This window comes from Notolepis coatsorum, assembly GCF_963971535.1.
Source record: "Notolepis coatsorum genome assembly, chromosome: 6".
Taxonomy (NCBI): Eukaryota; Metazoa; Chordata; class Actinopteri; order Aulopiformes; family Paralepididae; genus Notolepis; species Notolepis coatsorum.
Genome location: NC_140170.1, coordinates 74913529 through 74929618, shown reverse-complemented (window position 1 = coordinate 74929618; position 16090 = coordinate 74913529). Strand labels below are relative to the sequence as shown.

General features: G+C 42.4%; 1 protein-coding gene across 2 annotated transcripts; it reads right to left on the bottom strand.

Annotated features, from left to right (window-relative positions):
- Nucleotides 1-129: 129 nt before the first annotated feature.
- On the bottom strand, nucleotides 130-16025 carry LOC311230815 (WD repeat-containing protein 82-like). 2 transcript variants are annotated; one of them, XM_084317196.1, is made up of 9 exons: nucleotides 15551-16025; nucleotides 14728-14828; nucleotides 12052-12118; nucleotides 8232-8331; nucleotides 7499-7651; nucleotides 7244-7399; nucleotides 6690-6759; nucleotides 6066-6208; nucleotides 130-1527 (listed from the first exon to the last, which is right to left on the bottom strand). In XM_084317196.1, exons 1-9 carry the CDS (start codon nucleotides 15715-15717, stop codon nucleotides 1495-1497), a joined length of 990 nt encoding a protein of 329 aa, XP_084173322.1. In that variant the 5' UTR covers nucleotides 15718-16025; the 3' UTR covers nucleotides 130-1494. The 2 variants fall into 2 exon arrangements, with proteins under 2 accessions (XP_084173322.1, XP_084173323.1); XM_084317197.1 differs by having other exon boundaries at nucleotides 7499-7615.
- Between the last annotated feature and the right edge of the window lie 65 nt (nucleotides 16026-16090).

Sequence of the window (16090 nt, the reverse complement as noted above, 5' to 3'; positions counted from 1 at the left end):
TTACTGGTGATTATTCATGAACAAAGATCCTCTCTTGGCATATCAACCTGAAACGTCTTTGTTTCTGAAAAACAGATGTACAAAACAGGGGCTCTCGAGTCCATGTAAAACACGTTTTAATACTTACAAAATACATCATAATACAAAGAATAAAAACAAAACAAACAAGTTGGTTAAAATAGTTTACAATAATATGAGCAGTCATGCGTAGGGCCGTAGGCAAATTCGCCCCATTGATTTCTTTGTAGTACTGATGTAGATGTAATATAGATTTCACAGTAAATAACAAACTTAAAAACACTAGTGTCTTTCTGCTCTGGCTTTTGTTTCTCCTCTTGACAACAGAGGCCTTGTTTGTGTAGTTCTCTTTCTTCCAATTTCCTTTCAAATGAAACCTCCTAATTTCTGTGCAGTGGTAGAGAAGGTAAAACACTGGACAAGCATGCTATTACTGTTCTACTGTGGCTTGTTTACAAGATACAGTAATAAGACACCAAATTATTTAAAATATCTTGTTTTACGCATAAAAAACATGTCTCTTCCAACATGCAAATAGAAAAGCAAACATTCTGTGAAAGACCTCTATATTAGTGGACCATAATGAGTCATCAGTCCCCGAATTTTCAAAAGGGGATCAATAAAGGAATATCTTATCTATGAATCTCTCCAAAAATACCCCAGATTGTAAGGCCTGGTCGCCGTAGTGATTTATTGAGACATTTTCTCACACTGAAATTAATTGTGTGAGCCTTTCTTATAAAGGGCTGACGGTGTGTCAAGGCTAAATATGAGTTTGACTTTTGAGGCCATGAAATTTGTAAAAGTAAATATTGGAATACTAAGAAATCTAGATACTAAATTTAGTACCAAGATACGATAAGATATTCCTTTATTGATCCCCTTGGATCACTCTATACTTGATGACATCACAACTTTGAGTTTGAATAATAATAATAAAAAAACATGATTTATATATAGCACTTTTCTAGAACTCAAAGACACTTTACACTAAGGGTGTAGGGGGGGTACTGAGACAAACATAACACACGATGAGGGATGGGGGGCTAGAAGGCAGTGGAGAACAGATGGGTCTTGAGGCGGGGTTGGAAAACTGCGAGGGACTCTGAGTCTCTAATGTCTTGAGGTGGAGAGAGTTCCAGAACCTGGGAGCTGCCCTGGAGAAGAGCTCTGTCCCCAAAGTTGCGAAGGTTGGACTTGAGGGTGGAGAGAAGGGAGGCTGAGGTGGATCTGAGGGGCCGAGAGGGTTGGCTGGGAGGGGATATGGAGGGGGCCCGTTGGTGGAGGGCTTTAGCACGGATTTGGGAGAGTTGCTCATTTTCATGAATATTTTTGTATTCCAGAAAGGAATAAACATGTATGAATTCTGAAACTGGGCATCGTTCCCCTTTAAGGGGTGACTTCCCCCTCTCTCGTTTGCTTGTCCTCTGGTGATGTGCTCGCTTACATGGATGACTGACTTTAGCCACATCCCCCCTATAAGTCATCTGTGCATGGGAGCCAGAACACCTGTAGAAACACATGAAAGCAAAGTGGGAATGAAGTGTGAAGCTTTTCTACAGCAGAGATGATATGCCATTATTATATGGTAGAATATTATTATAGGGTAGGTTATTATATGGTAGAATATTATTATAGGGTAGATTATTATATGGTAGCCTATTTTAAAGTGTCTCAAGGAAGCATAGGTATGAAAACACACAGACACACACACTATCTATAGGTGCAGACAGAACTCAGGCTTAGATTAATACAAAACAGAGAATGCAGAGTATGTTGCCATATATGACTATATAATGATTAATTCATTAAATGTTTTTGATTAATTATAGTCAGACTGAAATCAAAGCTGGAAAACATTAGCAAAAGGTGTCAGTCAAGGAAAACATTGCCAGTTTATTTATTGTGATTATTATTATTATTGCATATTCACGTTGCTTTACATGGGGATATTGTAGATGTGATGCTCTATAGCAGGGGTAGGCAACCCTAGGCACGCGTGCCCGCATAGACACGCGGGGGCATTTTCATTGGCACAGGGGGCAGCATAAAAAAAATATTATAGTGAAATATTTTGCACTGTTGTCGCATTTATCTTGTTGAAATCCTCCTACAGGTTCTTTTTTGTAAGTCGACTGTTTTGCACACCCCTATGACAGCTATACAGCTGTTCCCATGGTGCTCAGCTGTCAGCAGTCAGCTGGCCTCCCGCGCCCGCGCGCAGTTCCCAGGTAATCACACAGTGCTGCGGTTGCATTCTGTATGTGCCGTCTTTCATGATGGCAACCCCCGCTAAGAAAGTTAAAGCAAAGGAAATTCGGGCATTCCAGCCCTCGTGGACAGACGACTACGGGTTTGTGTGTCAGAAGGACCGTGCTGTGTGTACTTTATGTTTAGAAAATGTAGTTTGCAGAACGTCAGGTGTGAAACGCCATTTTGAGACGAAGCATCAAAAAAGTTAAGGCAGAATCGATTAAACGTGCCGTGGCCAGGTATGGAAAGCAAGCCAGCACCCTCAAAGTGTTCACGACTGCTAAAAACCACGCAACTGAAGCAAGCTATCGCATTGCTCATTGCATTGCGAAATGTGGAAAGCCATTCACTGATGGCGAGTATATCAAGGAGACTTTTCTCTGTAGCTCAGATGTTTTGTTTGAAGGCTTGCCAAACAAAGAGACAATCAAATCAAGGATAAAAGATATCCCCATGTCAGCTTGAAGTGTCGAGCGACGCATCAACGAAATGACAGAAAATATCAGAGAACAGCAAACAGCTGGATTAAAAGATGCTCCGGTGTGCAGCTTAAAGTGACTACAGCCCCCAGATAACGGAGCTCAGTAAAGCAAAACTGTTTGTCTGCATTGCACCCCCGCCCCAACTAAGATTTAGGGTTGATACAACCATCATAATAATATTGTTAATAATAACAATAATGATGTAATAATGTAAAAATTATCATTAACACTTTAAGGACCAGCGGGCGGCTACGTGGCGTATTGGGCAAGGCGCTCGCCACGAATGACGGAGACGCTGGGCTTGCCTGTTCGAGCCCAGCGCTCCACATTGCTTTCAGTTTAGCTGGTCGTTCATACTAATACACATTGGCCGTATTAGGGGGTGGGAAACTGATGGGTGGGGATCGGGCGTTGTGGACAACGACTCCTACAGGTCGGTTGGTGCGCCTGCGCAGTAGAATCAGGAAGTGTCGGGGGCAGCGTGAGCCTCCCACGCGTTACTCCTCGCCACTGAGAGATCGAGCTGCGCAGGTGAAAAGATGCGACTGCTGTTACCTCAAGTACCGGAGGGGACTTGTGCTATGTATGACTTAGTCCACATTGCAGCCGGCTTGTGGGAGGCAAGAAACAGTGTTCGTGACAGGGGAGGGTTGAATTGGATGATACGAAATTGGGATGGGAGAAAATATAGAAAATGGGGGAAAAAGTGGATAAAAAAAAAAAAAAAACTTTAAGGACCAGCCACGTATATATACGTGTTTCGGTGCCATGCGTTGTGGACCAGAGGCACGTATATAGCCGTGGCAAGTTGTTATTGTTTTATTCCATATTAATAACCGGATCAAGATCCCCGATCGACTCTGCAGATCTACCCGCCTCTGTGGAATCGGCAACATGCAATACCGTCCAGATCCTCTTAGGGGCGCCATCGCTCCACTGCAGTATCATTGTGGGCGAATGGAATTTTTTATTTTTTTACCCTCCAACGGAGTATCATATTACTCTGATCACAAACCAACAGCATGCACCGTGTATCACGTTTCGAAGCGGAGATTTCACCATGGAATAAGGGGATTTATCATCAACCAATGGACATATCGATCTACCAGATGCCGATCGATAACGGGGAAATGCTGCCGGGTATCACACGGGCTGACGGTAAGACATTTATCACCTAATTTATAGCCGGATCGGAGCTTGCTGTGCAACGCTAGCAATCGATCTGTGAATGTGGCTACTTACACGGACACTGTATTGGTAATCGATAATACTGATCGACGTCCCCCGCCGCCCCCCTTTCATCCATAGATGCTCTGGGATAGTCCGGATCATAAGCAGTTTATGTTATTTCATTAGCATATATACAACGGAAATGCCGTTGAATATAACGTTAGTAGCCTTTAGCTCTATAACTAGCTTTCCAGAAAATAGATTATACGAAATCTGCGATAAAGCTTATATTCACGGCGCTATAAAATGACAACCTACAGATGGATTTTTTTCTTCCTTTAAGCCATTCTGAAGGGACGGTTTATGCACTCAATTGACAATGAGAATGGACAGATAGCAACACTATAAAGTATAGATATAGCTGTTAGAAAACCCACATGTTTGTTTATATTCCCTGGTCCTCTAGCCACTAATTAGACTAAGCCCATCGGTCGTCAAAGTGTTAAAAATACCTGATTATGAGATTTTTTTTTTTTACGATGCATGGAATATTGTTGATATGGCACAGGCACACTAGTTACAACTATATTTCAAACTGGCACTTCATGTCAAAAAGGTTGCTGACCCCTGCTCTATAGCTTTGTTATATTCAATTTAATACAACACATCATATATATATATATGGCTCTCGGGAAAAGGATGTGGTTTGTCAAACTATATTTAAAGGAAAATGAGAAGGAGCTCTTTGGATTACAGGTGAACATGCTAAATATATATATATATATAAACATGAACATGCTAACATATATATATATATATTTAGCATGTTCACCTGTAATCCAAAGAGCTCCTTCTTATTTTCCTTTGTGTCCAAATATAGTTTGACAAACCACATCCTTTTCCCCGAGAGCCATTTCATTAAAGTCATTAACGACATATTCATGTATTTTTTAATCTTTACACAACAGACCGGATGGGTCAGATACACTTAACATCCTCCCCAAATCTTCAAGCACAGGTTGGCTACATCCTACCTGACCGACTTACTCCACCCCTACACTCCAGCACTAGGCCTCCGCTCCTCCAACTCCGAGCTCCTCACCATCCCCCGCACCAGGCATTCCACACTGGGAGACCGAGCTTTCTCCGTAGCTGCCCCCAGGCTGTGGAACTCCCTCTCCCCTTCCATCCGAGGCTCAGCCTCCGACACCATCAACCTCTTCAAAACCCACCTAAAAACCCACCTGTTCACACTTGCCTTGGCGCAACACGGCGCTGCTCCCAAGTAGCCCCCCCCCCCCCCCACTCTTTCCTTTTAAGCTACTGATCCTGTTTCGTTTAGTTTATTTTGTGTTACTGTTTCTTCCAAATGGACTGCACCTTGCTTCCTTTTCTCATTTTTATTTGTTTTATTTTCCTGTTGGTACTATATATGTATATCATATTCTTATCTTGTCTTTTATATAGCTTCTCTTTTTATGTAAAGTGTCCTTGAGTCTGAGAAAGGCGCTTCTCTCTCTAAATCCAATCTATTATTATTCAAGGTCAGTACACTAGCATATAAATGTGTGTGTAAACTGAAGGCTTCTTCAGCATTTCTCTTGCCAGACTACTGTGTGTAGCTACTCTGTAACCGAATTGCTCCTACTGACCAAGCAGCTTCGCAAATAAACTCATAACCTGATTATTCACATCATCCGTTTCAACCGACTCTTTATTTTCACTTCATGCTCAACCAGTTCAAACTTTGACATGTAGGGGTAAAAAAAGAAAGAAAAAAAAGCCACCTCAGCTTATGTATTCTTATTCTACGCTACTTTTATTTTATTTATTGGATGCTGCTATGGTTGAGGAACCACAACAAATTGAATTTCACTCTTTTTTGCTGTAAGATACTGAATGACGTGACAATAAAGGAATCTGAATCTGTATGGAAACCCCCTGTCATTTGTTTTCTGTTATAGACTAATATGCCTTGTTATAAGCACGTTATTTCAACATCAAATCTAAAAATACAAGCAAAATAGAACAAACTGAATATTTCCACTCCCTCTGGAATCTCTTGTGGGGCCAAAAGTAACGTGACAGAGGGACAGTTTTGGCCCGCAGGCCCCCAGAAAGAGCCTTGGTGCGCCAACTCACCATGTTAGTGCAGGCACTGGCAAACGTCATGTATCTGGGGTTGAACTGTAGCGTGTTGATGGGTCCCGTGTGTTTACCATCCAGGATAGCTACCTTCATGCCACTCTCAGTACTCCACACGTGCACTCGCCCGTCCTCTGAGCCTAAGGATCATTACACAGGGGGAAGAAAACAAGAACAATATTGTGTTCTTAAAAAGGGGCACTTTTTACAACAACGCAGATACATTTTGCACATAATCTCACAAAAACTGTAAACAGTTTTGCACACGTTCATTTATTTTGGCAGTTACTGGGAGTTAATGAGTTTGAATATGTCCTTCGGTGATGTCATTGGAGGACACTGAATCCTTGCGTTGCATTAATTACAGCTTAATGAAACGGAGATGAAAAAACATCAATCCCTATAGTTGCTAGGAAACAGCTGTGTTCATTTCCTGTCGCAGTGTCCTCTTATCAGTGACTGACTGAGGAAATCAAATCAAAGCGCTTTCAAACGCTGGTTTATGTTCACGTTTTTGTTGTCAAGTTGAAACCACCAAACCTGTCTCGCACTAATTCAGCTATTCATCACTAGTGAATAATATATGGACATTGGTTGCTGCTTTGATGTATTAAAACTCACCAATCATGACGAACTTTGAGTCCGGGGTGAAGCAGGCCTCCAATGATATGCCTTTACTGTTATTGTAGCCCTTAAAGAAGCAAAGGTGGAGAGAAAATGAATACATAAATACATCTTAAAACATAAAACATTAAAGGTGCTATAGATAAACATTTTATGTAGACTAATCATACAAATTTAAATAAAAAAAAACATTCAGAGCTTTTAGAAAAGTGCAGAATAAAGGTATTGCTTTCCCCGCAAAGAAATGATTGATTTATGAATTATCATTGAAAAAGATTTTGGTGGGTCAAAAATGTATGTTATTTATATGTTGCATGCATCTATCCCCTCCCTACTTCTCATTTCCCCCATGTGGAATGCACCTGATTGGACAAACGAGCTGCTAGTTGATGCATGCTGACACTCTATAGTGGGACATCTAGTGGCTCAATGTTATCTATAGCACCTTTAAAACATCAGTATTTATTAGATCCACTATAAAGATAGATATGTGACCAACTTGTCAGGGTTTCTGCGAGGTACCCATGCAACGACGAGTCCAGGGGACTTACGCAAAAAGTGTGCTGCACTGATCCATTGAAGGCGTTGAGAATGCGAATGGCTCCCCCGTTGGTAGTGATGAGAATCTGTTTCCCGTCTTTACTGAATTTGAGTCCTGTCCAGTCACAGCATCGATCGAACCTGGTCTCGAATGAGGCAAAGGGACCCTATTCACAGGAGAGGAGAATAGATCACCCATATTAGGACAGAAAATAAATATACTTTTTCCAATCACAAATAAACACACAAAGGTATTTTTCCTTCACCTTGTCATAAGAGCGGAGATCATACAACTTAATTTCTTGTGATTCCACCCCAGCAGCAAATATGAGCCCATCGGGATCAAAGGAACACACAGGCTTCCCCAATGGATTAGTCAGACCCTGAAAAAAGAAACCCACACACACACACATAGGAGGCTACTTATGTCATGGTAGCCTGGTAATATTTATGACATCTTTGATATGTACATTTTATATCCTGACTCCATCCCGGTGTACTTGGTGTTAAAGGAATTTTCTTTTATCACATTTCCCTTTTTCACGGTCTTCAGTGTATCTTAGAGGATATTTTGCTTCTGGGATGTCTAGGTACGGCTATTAGTCCAAGTATGTATTTCTACATGCTGTGGCCTTGAGGATTCACCTATTACAACTGACCGATCCTAAGCTCCGCCTTCTCTTACTTGACAGAGGAAAGAAACGGTTGTGGTCAAGAAAAAGCCAGAAAAAAAGCTTAGCTTGACCGAGGGAAGCAATGGTTGTGATTGGCGGGTCAAGAAAAGAGGGTGGAGCTTGGGATCGGTCAATTACGCATGCAGCTATATTCTCCTCGGAAGCATTTCGCTGCAATGTACCAGTGCTTTAGTATGTGACACATAAACTTTGAACTTCAACTCCTGCCAGGTCAGTAGACATTTACACACTTTAGTTTTTGACAGATTAACTGACTGAAGCACAGTGACAGGGTAATTTCCCCAGGCTGTTCCATGGGACTCACTTGACAGTTTTCAGAGCGCAGATCCCAGAACCGGATGGTCCGATCCAGCGAGCCTGAGATGAAGGTATCGTCCACCGGTGACATGGATAGAGCAATAACTCTGATCAAAACAGAACAGAATTAGCAACATCAGTCTGTAAAACGTGTAATGTTGTGGATTCACTGAATGTTAGTGTAACGGAGCACAAGAAGCCAGTTAGATTCACTATAAATCCTATAGGGAGGTGTAGTCTGACGTGACTTTAGTTTCCCGCGCGGTCCACCCGTATAGGGATTTATCATTGGGAAAATGTATTATCGGCTATTGTTTAACCTTTATTTACCCAGGGTAGGTTCGCTGAGCACAGATGCTCTTTTTCAGCTACGCCCTGCTTCACATTCACAGAGTTCCATTCATACCTGGGAGCTGCCCAGTACAACCACAGTCTGACACCATTGGCCACTGAGCAACTCCACTGGAGCAGTTGGGGGTTAAGTGCCTTGCTCAAGGGCACTTCAGCTGCAGATTTTTCCTGCCGGTCCCGGGGATCGAGCCGGAGACCTTCCGGTCACAAACCCGCTTCTCTAACCATCAGGCCACCGCTGACCCAAATTATTATAAGTTTTATCGGCTACTGTAATAATTCTGCCTCATGAACATTGGCAAGCTTTCTATTTTTGGACAAAATGACTTCCCTTCTATCACTAACATTATTGTTTAAGCATTTTTGGTTGAAATAAAATTTGTTATAAGGTTGTTTAATTTGTCCTTAAAAAATAACTACACTTACCAGTAGAACGCCTGTCATTCAGTGCTGTCGTCTATTACACGTCACAGCCATTGACAAAGTGAAGTGTAGTTCCTCAGTGAACGAAAACGTAAACATTGTTATTTTGCTACTTTTACGATTAATTGCGAATGGTTTCATGTTGAGCTATAGGTTGTGGATGAATACACACAGAAAGGTACACCATGCCAATGTTCATGCTTTATTTGTTTTAAACAAGACGATTTAGAAATGTGTCCATTGGAAATACATTGCAATTTCAAGTGAGGTGGACCACGCGGATGACCTCAGTGCTCTAGCTGGGGTACAGACATGGAGGAGTTCAGCTAGGTACTGAGGGGCCAGACCATTTAAGGTCTTGAATACAAACATTGCTATTTTAAAATCAATCCTGAACCGAACAGGGAGCCAGTGCAGGGAAGCCAGTACTGGTCTGATGTGTTCACGCCTCTTTGTGTCGGTCAAGAGGCGTGCAGCAGCGTTCTGCACCAGCAGGCGTCGCAGGGAGAGCTCATTACAATAATCCAGCCTAGACGATATGAAGGCATGGATAACCCTCTCCAGGTCATTGGAAGAGAGGTAGGGCTTTACCTTTGTCAAGAGCCTCAACTGAAAAAAGGAGCCTTTTACTACAGACTCAATTTGTCTGTCAAATTTTTTATCACTATCAAAAGTGACACCAAGTGTAACTGAGGGGTACAATTCCCTGACTGTATTGTTAGATATGATATTTAATACCACTACCTCATGTACTTTAACTTCTGGCCACCCAGTACAAGATATAAGTATGATGAACACTTTCCCACCTGATGAAACGAATCCACACAAATGTACCAAATCGAAGGTTTAATACAGCAAAGGGTGTATACAACGATCACTTAATTACATTTATGATTTGAAATATGGAATATGCACTTTTATGGCAAATGAGTATTCGTAGGTAAATCAACATTGAATGTCCAATCTCTGGTTACGCAGGGAGTAAGTATACAACCTGGAATATTTAGGAAACGATAGCGATGGTACCTAGATGATTAGAGCTGGATACACTAAGGGGGGGGGGGGGGTCCCGCTGGTTGTAAGACAGTAGGAGGGGGGGGGGGGTTAGAGAAGCCGCTGGCGGTATCCCATCTGGCCGACGGTGTCTTGGGAGAATCCAAAGTCTTGGACACGGTGCCCACAGAACCTCGGACCGCAGACGAATACAGCTGGACCCTCTGTGGACGGTAGCTGCCGGTCCACAACGGAGAGACGTGAGGCGACCTCACTGGTGTCGAGCGCCGTCTCACCTGGAGTCCTCTCCGGGGGGTAGTTCCAACACTCCGCAGTGTTGGCCTTTATCCATGGAATAATCAAAGCACACAAAGCATAATCCAAGCCGTGGAAGGCTCGCCGTCGTCCGGGTAGAGTAATCCAATATACAGGTCCAGTCGCTCTTGGCCCGGAGCTCCTCGGATGCAATCACCACTAGGGGTCTGACCAGCCTGGTTAAGCGTCCAGATAACGTCAGGAACGATGGGGGTACTGATAACTTTAGAACTCTAACCGAACGATGCACCATACATAAATAGACTATTATTAGCTTAATAGAATACGTCCAACTCGACGGTATAGTGCCAAACTATGACTATTCAACTATTAATCTACACGATATCTCAATGCCTATTCTGGGGCCAAGTAGGCCTTACTACACCACACGTGCGTCGTGGGGAGGCTTTGCGTCTGTCACTCTGTTGGAGGGTAAAGAACTGGACTAAAAGAAAGTTCTACTTTACTTGCGCCATATATATATGCGCTATGAACAAATAGTACCATTCGTATTTCGCCCGACATATTCCTGCGCGGAACCGGGGCTTGCCACGACATGTTAGGCGGCACGATTGAACTTGGACCTAGGGGTATGGCAACCTGGCGCCAGGTTCTCGTCCAATGGTAGAATGAAACTATTATGGGCTGTTTAGTAGACTAAAGGGATATTCGATGCATATTGTACAAGGAATATACAGGGGATATCAAACGATATACAAATACAATTAAATACATATATATAAATAAATATACATATTCGGTTTAATCTGATCCTTCACAACACCAAGGCTTTTTATAAAATTGCGTTTTTGGGGCATCGAGGGGCCCTAAAAAACCAGCAGAGTTTTTTTTAAATGTTCCAGATGCCCAAACACAATTATCTCTACCACACTACAGAAGGGTTAACGCTTTCACCACCACACCACAGGTTAACCCTTTCAATACCACCCTATAGAAGGTTAAAGGGGAACTCCAACATTTTGGGAAATTAGCTTATTTAACATCTTCCCTGGAGTTAGACAAGAAGATACATACCTTTTTTGTCTCTGTGCGTGCATTTAGCTTTGGGAATAGACGCTCCGTTAGCATAGCTTAGCTTCATCACTGGAAGTGAGGCAGATCCGTAGCCTTACAGTGCCTTACAGTGTATTGCAAGGTCTGACATTGACCAAACTTGATATGCATGACCTTGGTGGGCTCTAGGTCAACTCCTGAAAAGGGGGTCAATGTCAGACCTTGCAATCAAAAGTTAGGGGGCGCACTGAAATTATGGCAAGGGTTATTAGCCCCCTAACTTTTGATTGCAAAGTCTGACATTGACCCCCTTTATGCTAAATGCACGCACAGAGACAAAAAAGGTATGTATCTTCTTGTCTAACTCCAGGGAAGATGTTAAATAAGCTAATTTCCCAAAATGTTGGAGTTCCCCTTTAACCTTTCACTACCACACTACAGGTTAACCCTTTCGCTACCACACTACAGGTTAACCCTTTCAATACCACACTATAGGTTAACATTTCACTACCACACTACAGTACAGGTTAACCCTTTCAATACTATAGAAGGTTAACCTTTCACTACCACACTACAGGTTAACCCTTTCACTACAGAAGGTTAACCTTTCACTACCACACTACAGAAGGTTAACCTTTCACTACCACACTACAGGTGGTTAACCCCCTGTAAAAACACATGGCCACTCGAGCCTACTATTTAATTCAGGGTGCTCTCAACGTGGTCCTCACCTTGCAGTGTGACCAGGGAAATAGCGGATGTACTTGTTGACATCAAGTGACAGGTACCGAATGGTATCTGTGAGAAAGAGAAAAAAAATTGTAGACAAAACGTTACAGAGCAGATCAGAGAACATCCCTAATAATTTTTTTTAAAGGTGCTATGCACTGCTATTCCTAGCACTATTTGGGCAACTTTACACAATTCCTGTTAGTCTATTGAAGACATTTGTAATTTTTTTTTCAAAAAAATTCATTGTTTTATATTTCTAATCAAGTACTCGAAACCATCATTTTTCAGCCTCAGGAAATCAGGCTGTTATGGCCTGGCTCCGCCCATAAGCACTTTGAGTGACAGTCAGACCACAGTCTGCACTGGTAGAGGGAGGGAGGGAGGGGGGGGGAAGAGAGAGAGAGTTCAGTTCAGTTCAGAGTTTTTATTTGCCACATGGAATAATACAATCATAGTTTCTTCATTAAAAAATCATAAATAGTCATTCCATGGACAAAAGGAGCAGGAAGAAGAATAAATCTTATAGTTATATAGTTACCTGCCCCTTATTCCTAAACTAACATGTATTTTCTTAATGGTCGGCGTATAACCTTATTTACACAAATAATCATTTATACCATGAGAGAGAGAGAGAGAGAGAGAGAGAGAGAGAGAGAGAGAGAGAGAGAGAGAGAGAGAGAGAGAGAGAAGCCCCTCCCTCTCTCTTACTTTTTTTCTTTCTATCACTCTCCCGTTCGGAGGTGTGTTGTGTCGCGCGGACCTCCGTGCGGCAGGTCCCCCCCCCCCCAAGTGCCCCTCTCTCTCCCTCCCTCCTTCTCTCCTTTCTCTCCCACTCGGCTCTCGCTGATGAGACGAGGCACCGCAGCACTCGCTGTCTAGTCTAGGTAGAATGGGGGCGGGCATTAGCTCCAACCACAGAGCCAATCGCATCACTGTGTCTATCCACAGCGCCCAGTGACGTGCTCAGGGACTTCAAATCAAAATGACCCGATTTACTAGAGGCACAGAGGGGCTGGGCTGAAACGGAGAAATTCGCCAATATGGTATTTAGACCCTAAAACACATTGATACGAACTCCTATTACTATAATACAATGCTAGAGACTGAAAAATGACATTTATAATGCATGGGACCTTTAATAAATAGGATAAACGTTTTCACTCTGTTTACCTCATTACAATATTTTTTATTGCAGTAAATGGGATTGTCAAGTTAAAAAAAAAAAAAAAAAAAAAAAACATTGATTTTAAATATTGATATTTGCCGTCTGTATCGATATAATATATTGCTGATTGTATAGATTTTTTCCACAACGCCTCACCTCCTCCATCACAGGATGGTATGCTGCAGCCACGGCCAAGGACAAAGGCAGGCTGCAGCGTGTCATCCACTCTGCTGAGAAGGTGATCGGCTGCAATCTGCCATCCCTCCAGGACCTGTACACCTCCAGAACCCTGAAGGGTGCAGGTAAGATTGTGGCCAATCCCTACCACCCTGGTCACTCACAACCTGTTTGAGTCACTCCCCTCTGGCAGGAGGCTGCGGTCCATCAGGGCCAAAACCTCACGCCACAAGAACAGTTTCTTCCCCTCTGCAGTGAGCCTCATCAACAAGGCTCGGGACCCTCACTGACACCCCCCACTGTGTTATTAACACACCCTACTGGACTATATACTTGCCCACTGTATTGTTACTTCATTCTAACTAGTGTATATAATTGTATAATTGACCTCTGCCCAGTTGCAAAGCTCTGGCCTACTCCTATTCCTATTTAATTTTTACTTATAATTGTACTATATCTATCTACTGAATCTCGGTCGTTAAATAACCCAGGACGCCTATCGCAAAGAGTAGGTTCTTGACCAAATTCCCAATCAGGTCTCTGACATCAAGGTCACCTAATCATCCCTTCCCCTTAATTGGCTGATATAAATCCCTGTCTACTGAGCCGTTCAGCCATTGTGTAGTGTGATGTGTGCCTGGTGCCAGTGTATAGCAGCCATTGAGCCTGCGTAGCCCAAGCTTGGGTGCTACCAGTGGTGGTGGAGGAGGCAATTTCCACCCTACATTGTGGGGAGCACTTTGAGTGTCTAGAAAAGCGCTATATAAATGTAATGAATTATTATTATTTATATATATATATGAGCTATATTTCATTTAGTTTATATCCCACACAATTGTATTCAACCTCTTATACAGTTGTACAGCCCTGGCCTATATTTTATTTCATAAATATATTATTCTATTGTGCTTAATATGCTATTGTGCTTAATAAGCTCATATGTCATTTTACTCCACCATTTTATTGTATTATCTTGTCTGTAAATGTCTGTCCGCTAATGTCGCACCAGTAACGTCCAAAGCAAATTCCTTGTATGTGAAAAGTATACTTGGCAATAAAGACCTTTCTGATTCTGATTCATTTACAGTAGTCACTGAAGAGCTCACCTCAGGTCTCTCAGAGGAATTATTATTACTATTAGAAACATTATTTATGTCCTCACTCAGCATGATGTGTGATCATTACTATCAATAGAATAGTAATAGTAAAATAGTCTCATCTATTTTTTAACGCTGTGAGGCTGCTGACTGGGGCCTTGGTGTTGCCTCCTAAAGAGGCCCGGGAACCCTTGTTGTTGGGGATATTCTCAGGGTGGGAACTGAGTTCATCATACCATCTACTTTGTTGGAGCTGCAGACCGCTTTGTTGGCCTCCCCGTATGTGTAGCGGATGAGGTCCACGCCGTACTTCTTGCTGTGTAAGGTCTGTTTGGGTCTGTTACAGAAAGAGAAAGGCAGATGATCCAAATCAGGAGATCAATTAAGGCCTGCAGGGATAATAATGCTGCTGAAATTAGAGGCATGGACTTATATTATATATTGAAACAGTGGAAGGTCACAGGGCCTCGAGCAGTGGTTCTTAAATGAGGGGTCTGGGGACACCCCAGGGTTCCTCGAGGAGGTTCCCAGGGGTCCCCAGAAAAATGTGGAATAGTTTAATTTCATTAGAAATGTTAGCCCAATGAGAGAATATAAGAGTGACTATTCTGATCAGATGGAGGTCCCAGAGACAAAATATTATCAAATTGGGGTCCATTGCCTAATGTGTATCAATGTAGGGTTCCTTTACATGAAAAGGGTTTAAGAACCACTGGCCTATAGAATTTGGAATATAGTTATATGGTTTTGCCCAATTTATATTAGATTTCAATTCATATTTAACAGGATCGAGATATGGTAAACAACAATTATCTTCAATGTTGATAAACAACTAGGTTATAGGTAGCATATGGACACACACACACACAGTTGTCCATCCACATTGACAATGGCAGCATTGATTGATTGAAAACGTTATTAACAGATTGCAGAATGGGTACAGTACAGTACAGCTCAATACATAAAATTGTTAAGGGGATGCAGACCAGAGAAAGACTTTCGTCTTCTTTACATCAGCACAGTTTTCTATAGCTTATAGGCAAAGGTAATTAGGCTTACTTTCCATCACGACAATCATATAACACAATGGCGTCACCATCACTACTTGCTATGGCACTTTCTCCATTGGAGTTGTAATCCACACAGTTGATCTTTAGGGCATTTCCCCGATCCCGATATGTCCTGGCCACCCGGAAACTCCGTAAAACGCTGTCTGTGATGTTCATTTTTGCAGTTGCACGATGGTGTGTAAATACTAAAAACTAGCGCTGTTAAAAACGTGGAACTCACTCCGACTCAGACATTATCTCACCCCCCATACTGTCCGGTGATATTGTCGACCCATCTCAAATACCCCGCTCTTTTCTTGATTCTCCAAACACAACGGCAACCTTTCAATTAAACAATTCACGGAAAAACATCCACGGGACGTATTTCTTTTCTTAGCCCATTTGTTTTAAATCATTGAACATGGTAGCAAATGTTGACGGTTATAGTTGCGTTCGAAAACACCACACAGGCGGCGGCCGGGCGGCGTGTTGACAAAACTAAACCCAAAAGCCGCGGGACGGATAACACGGTTACACAACACAAAGCACA

What these genes read in the sequence shown, in the direction of transcription:
- LOC311230815 (XM_084317196.1), bottom strand. Translation starts at nt 15,717, where the DNA reads ATGAACATCACAGACAGCGTTTTACGGAGTTTCCGGGTGGCCAGGACA. An exon ending in TTCCCTGGTCACACTGCAAG is followed by an intron (nt 8,332 to 12,051) that starts GTGAGGACCACG and finishes TGTTTTGATCAG; the next exon opens with AGTTATTGCTCTATCCATGT. An exon ending in TGCGCTCTGAAAACTGTCAA is followed by an intron (nt 7,652 to 8,231) that starts GTGAGTCCCATG and finishes TGACATAAGTAG; the next exon opens with CCTCCTATGTGTGTGTGTGT.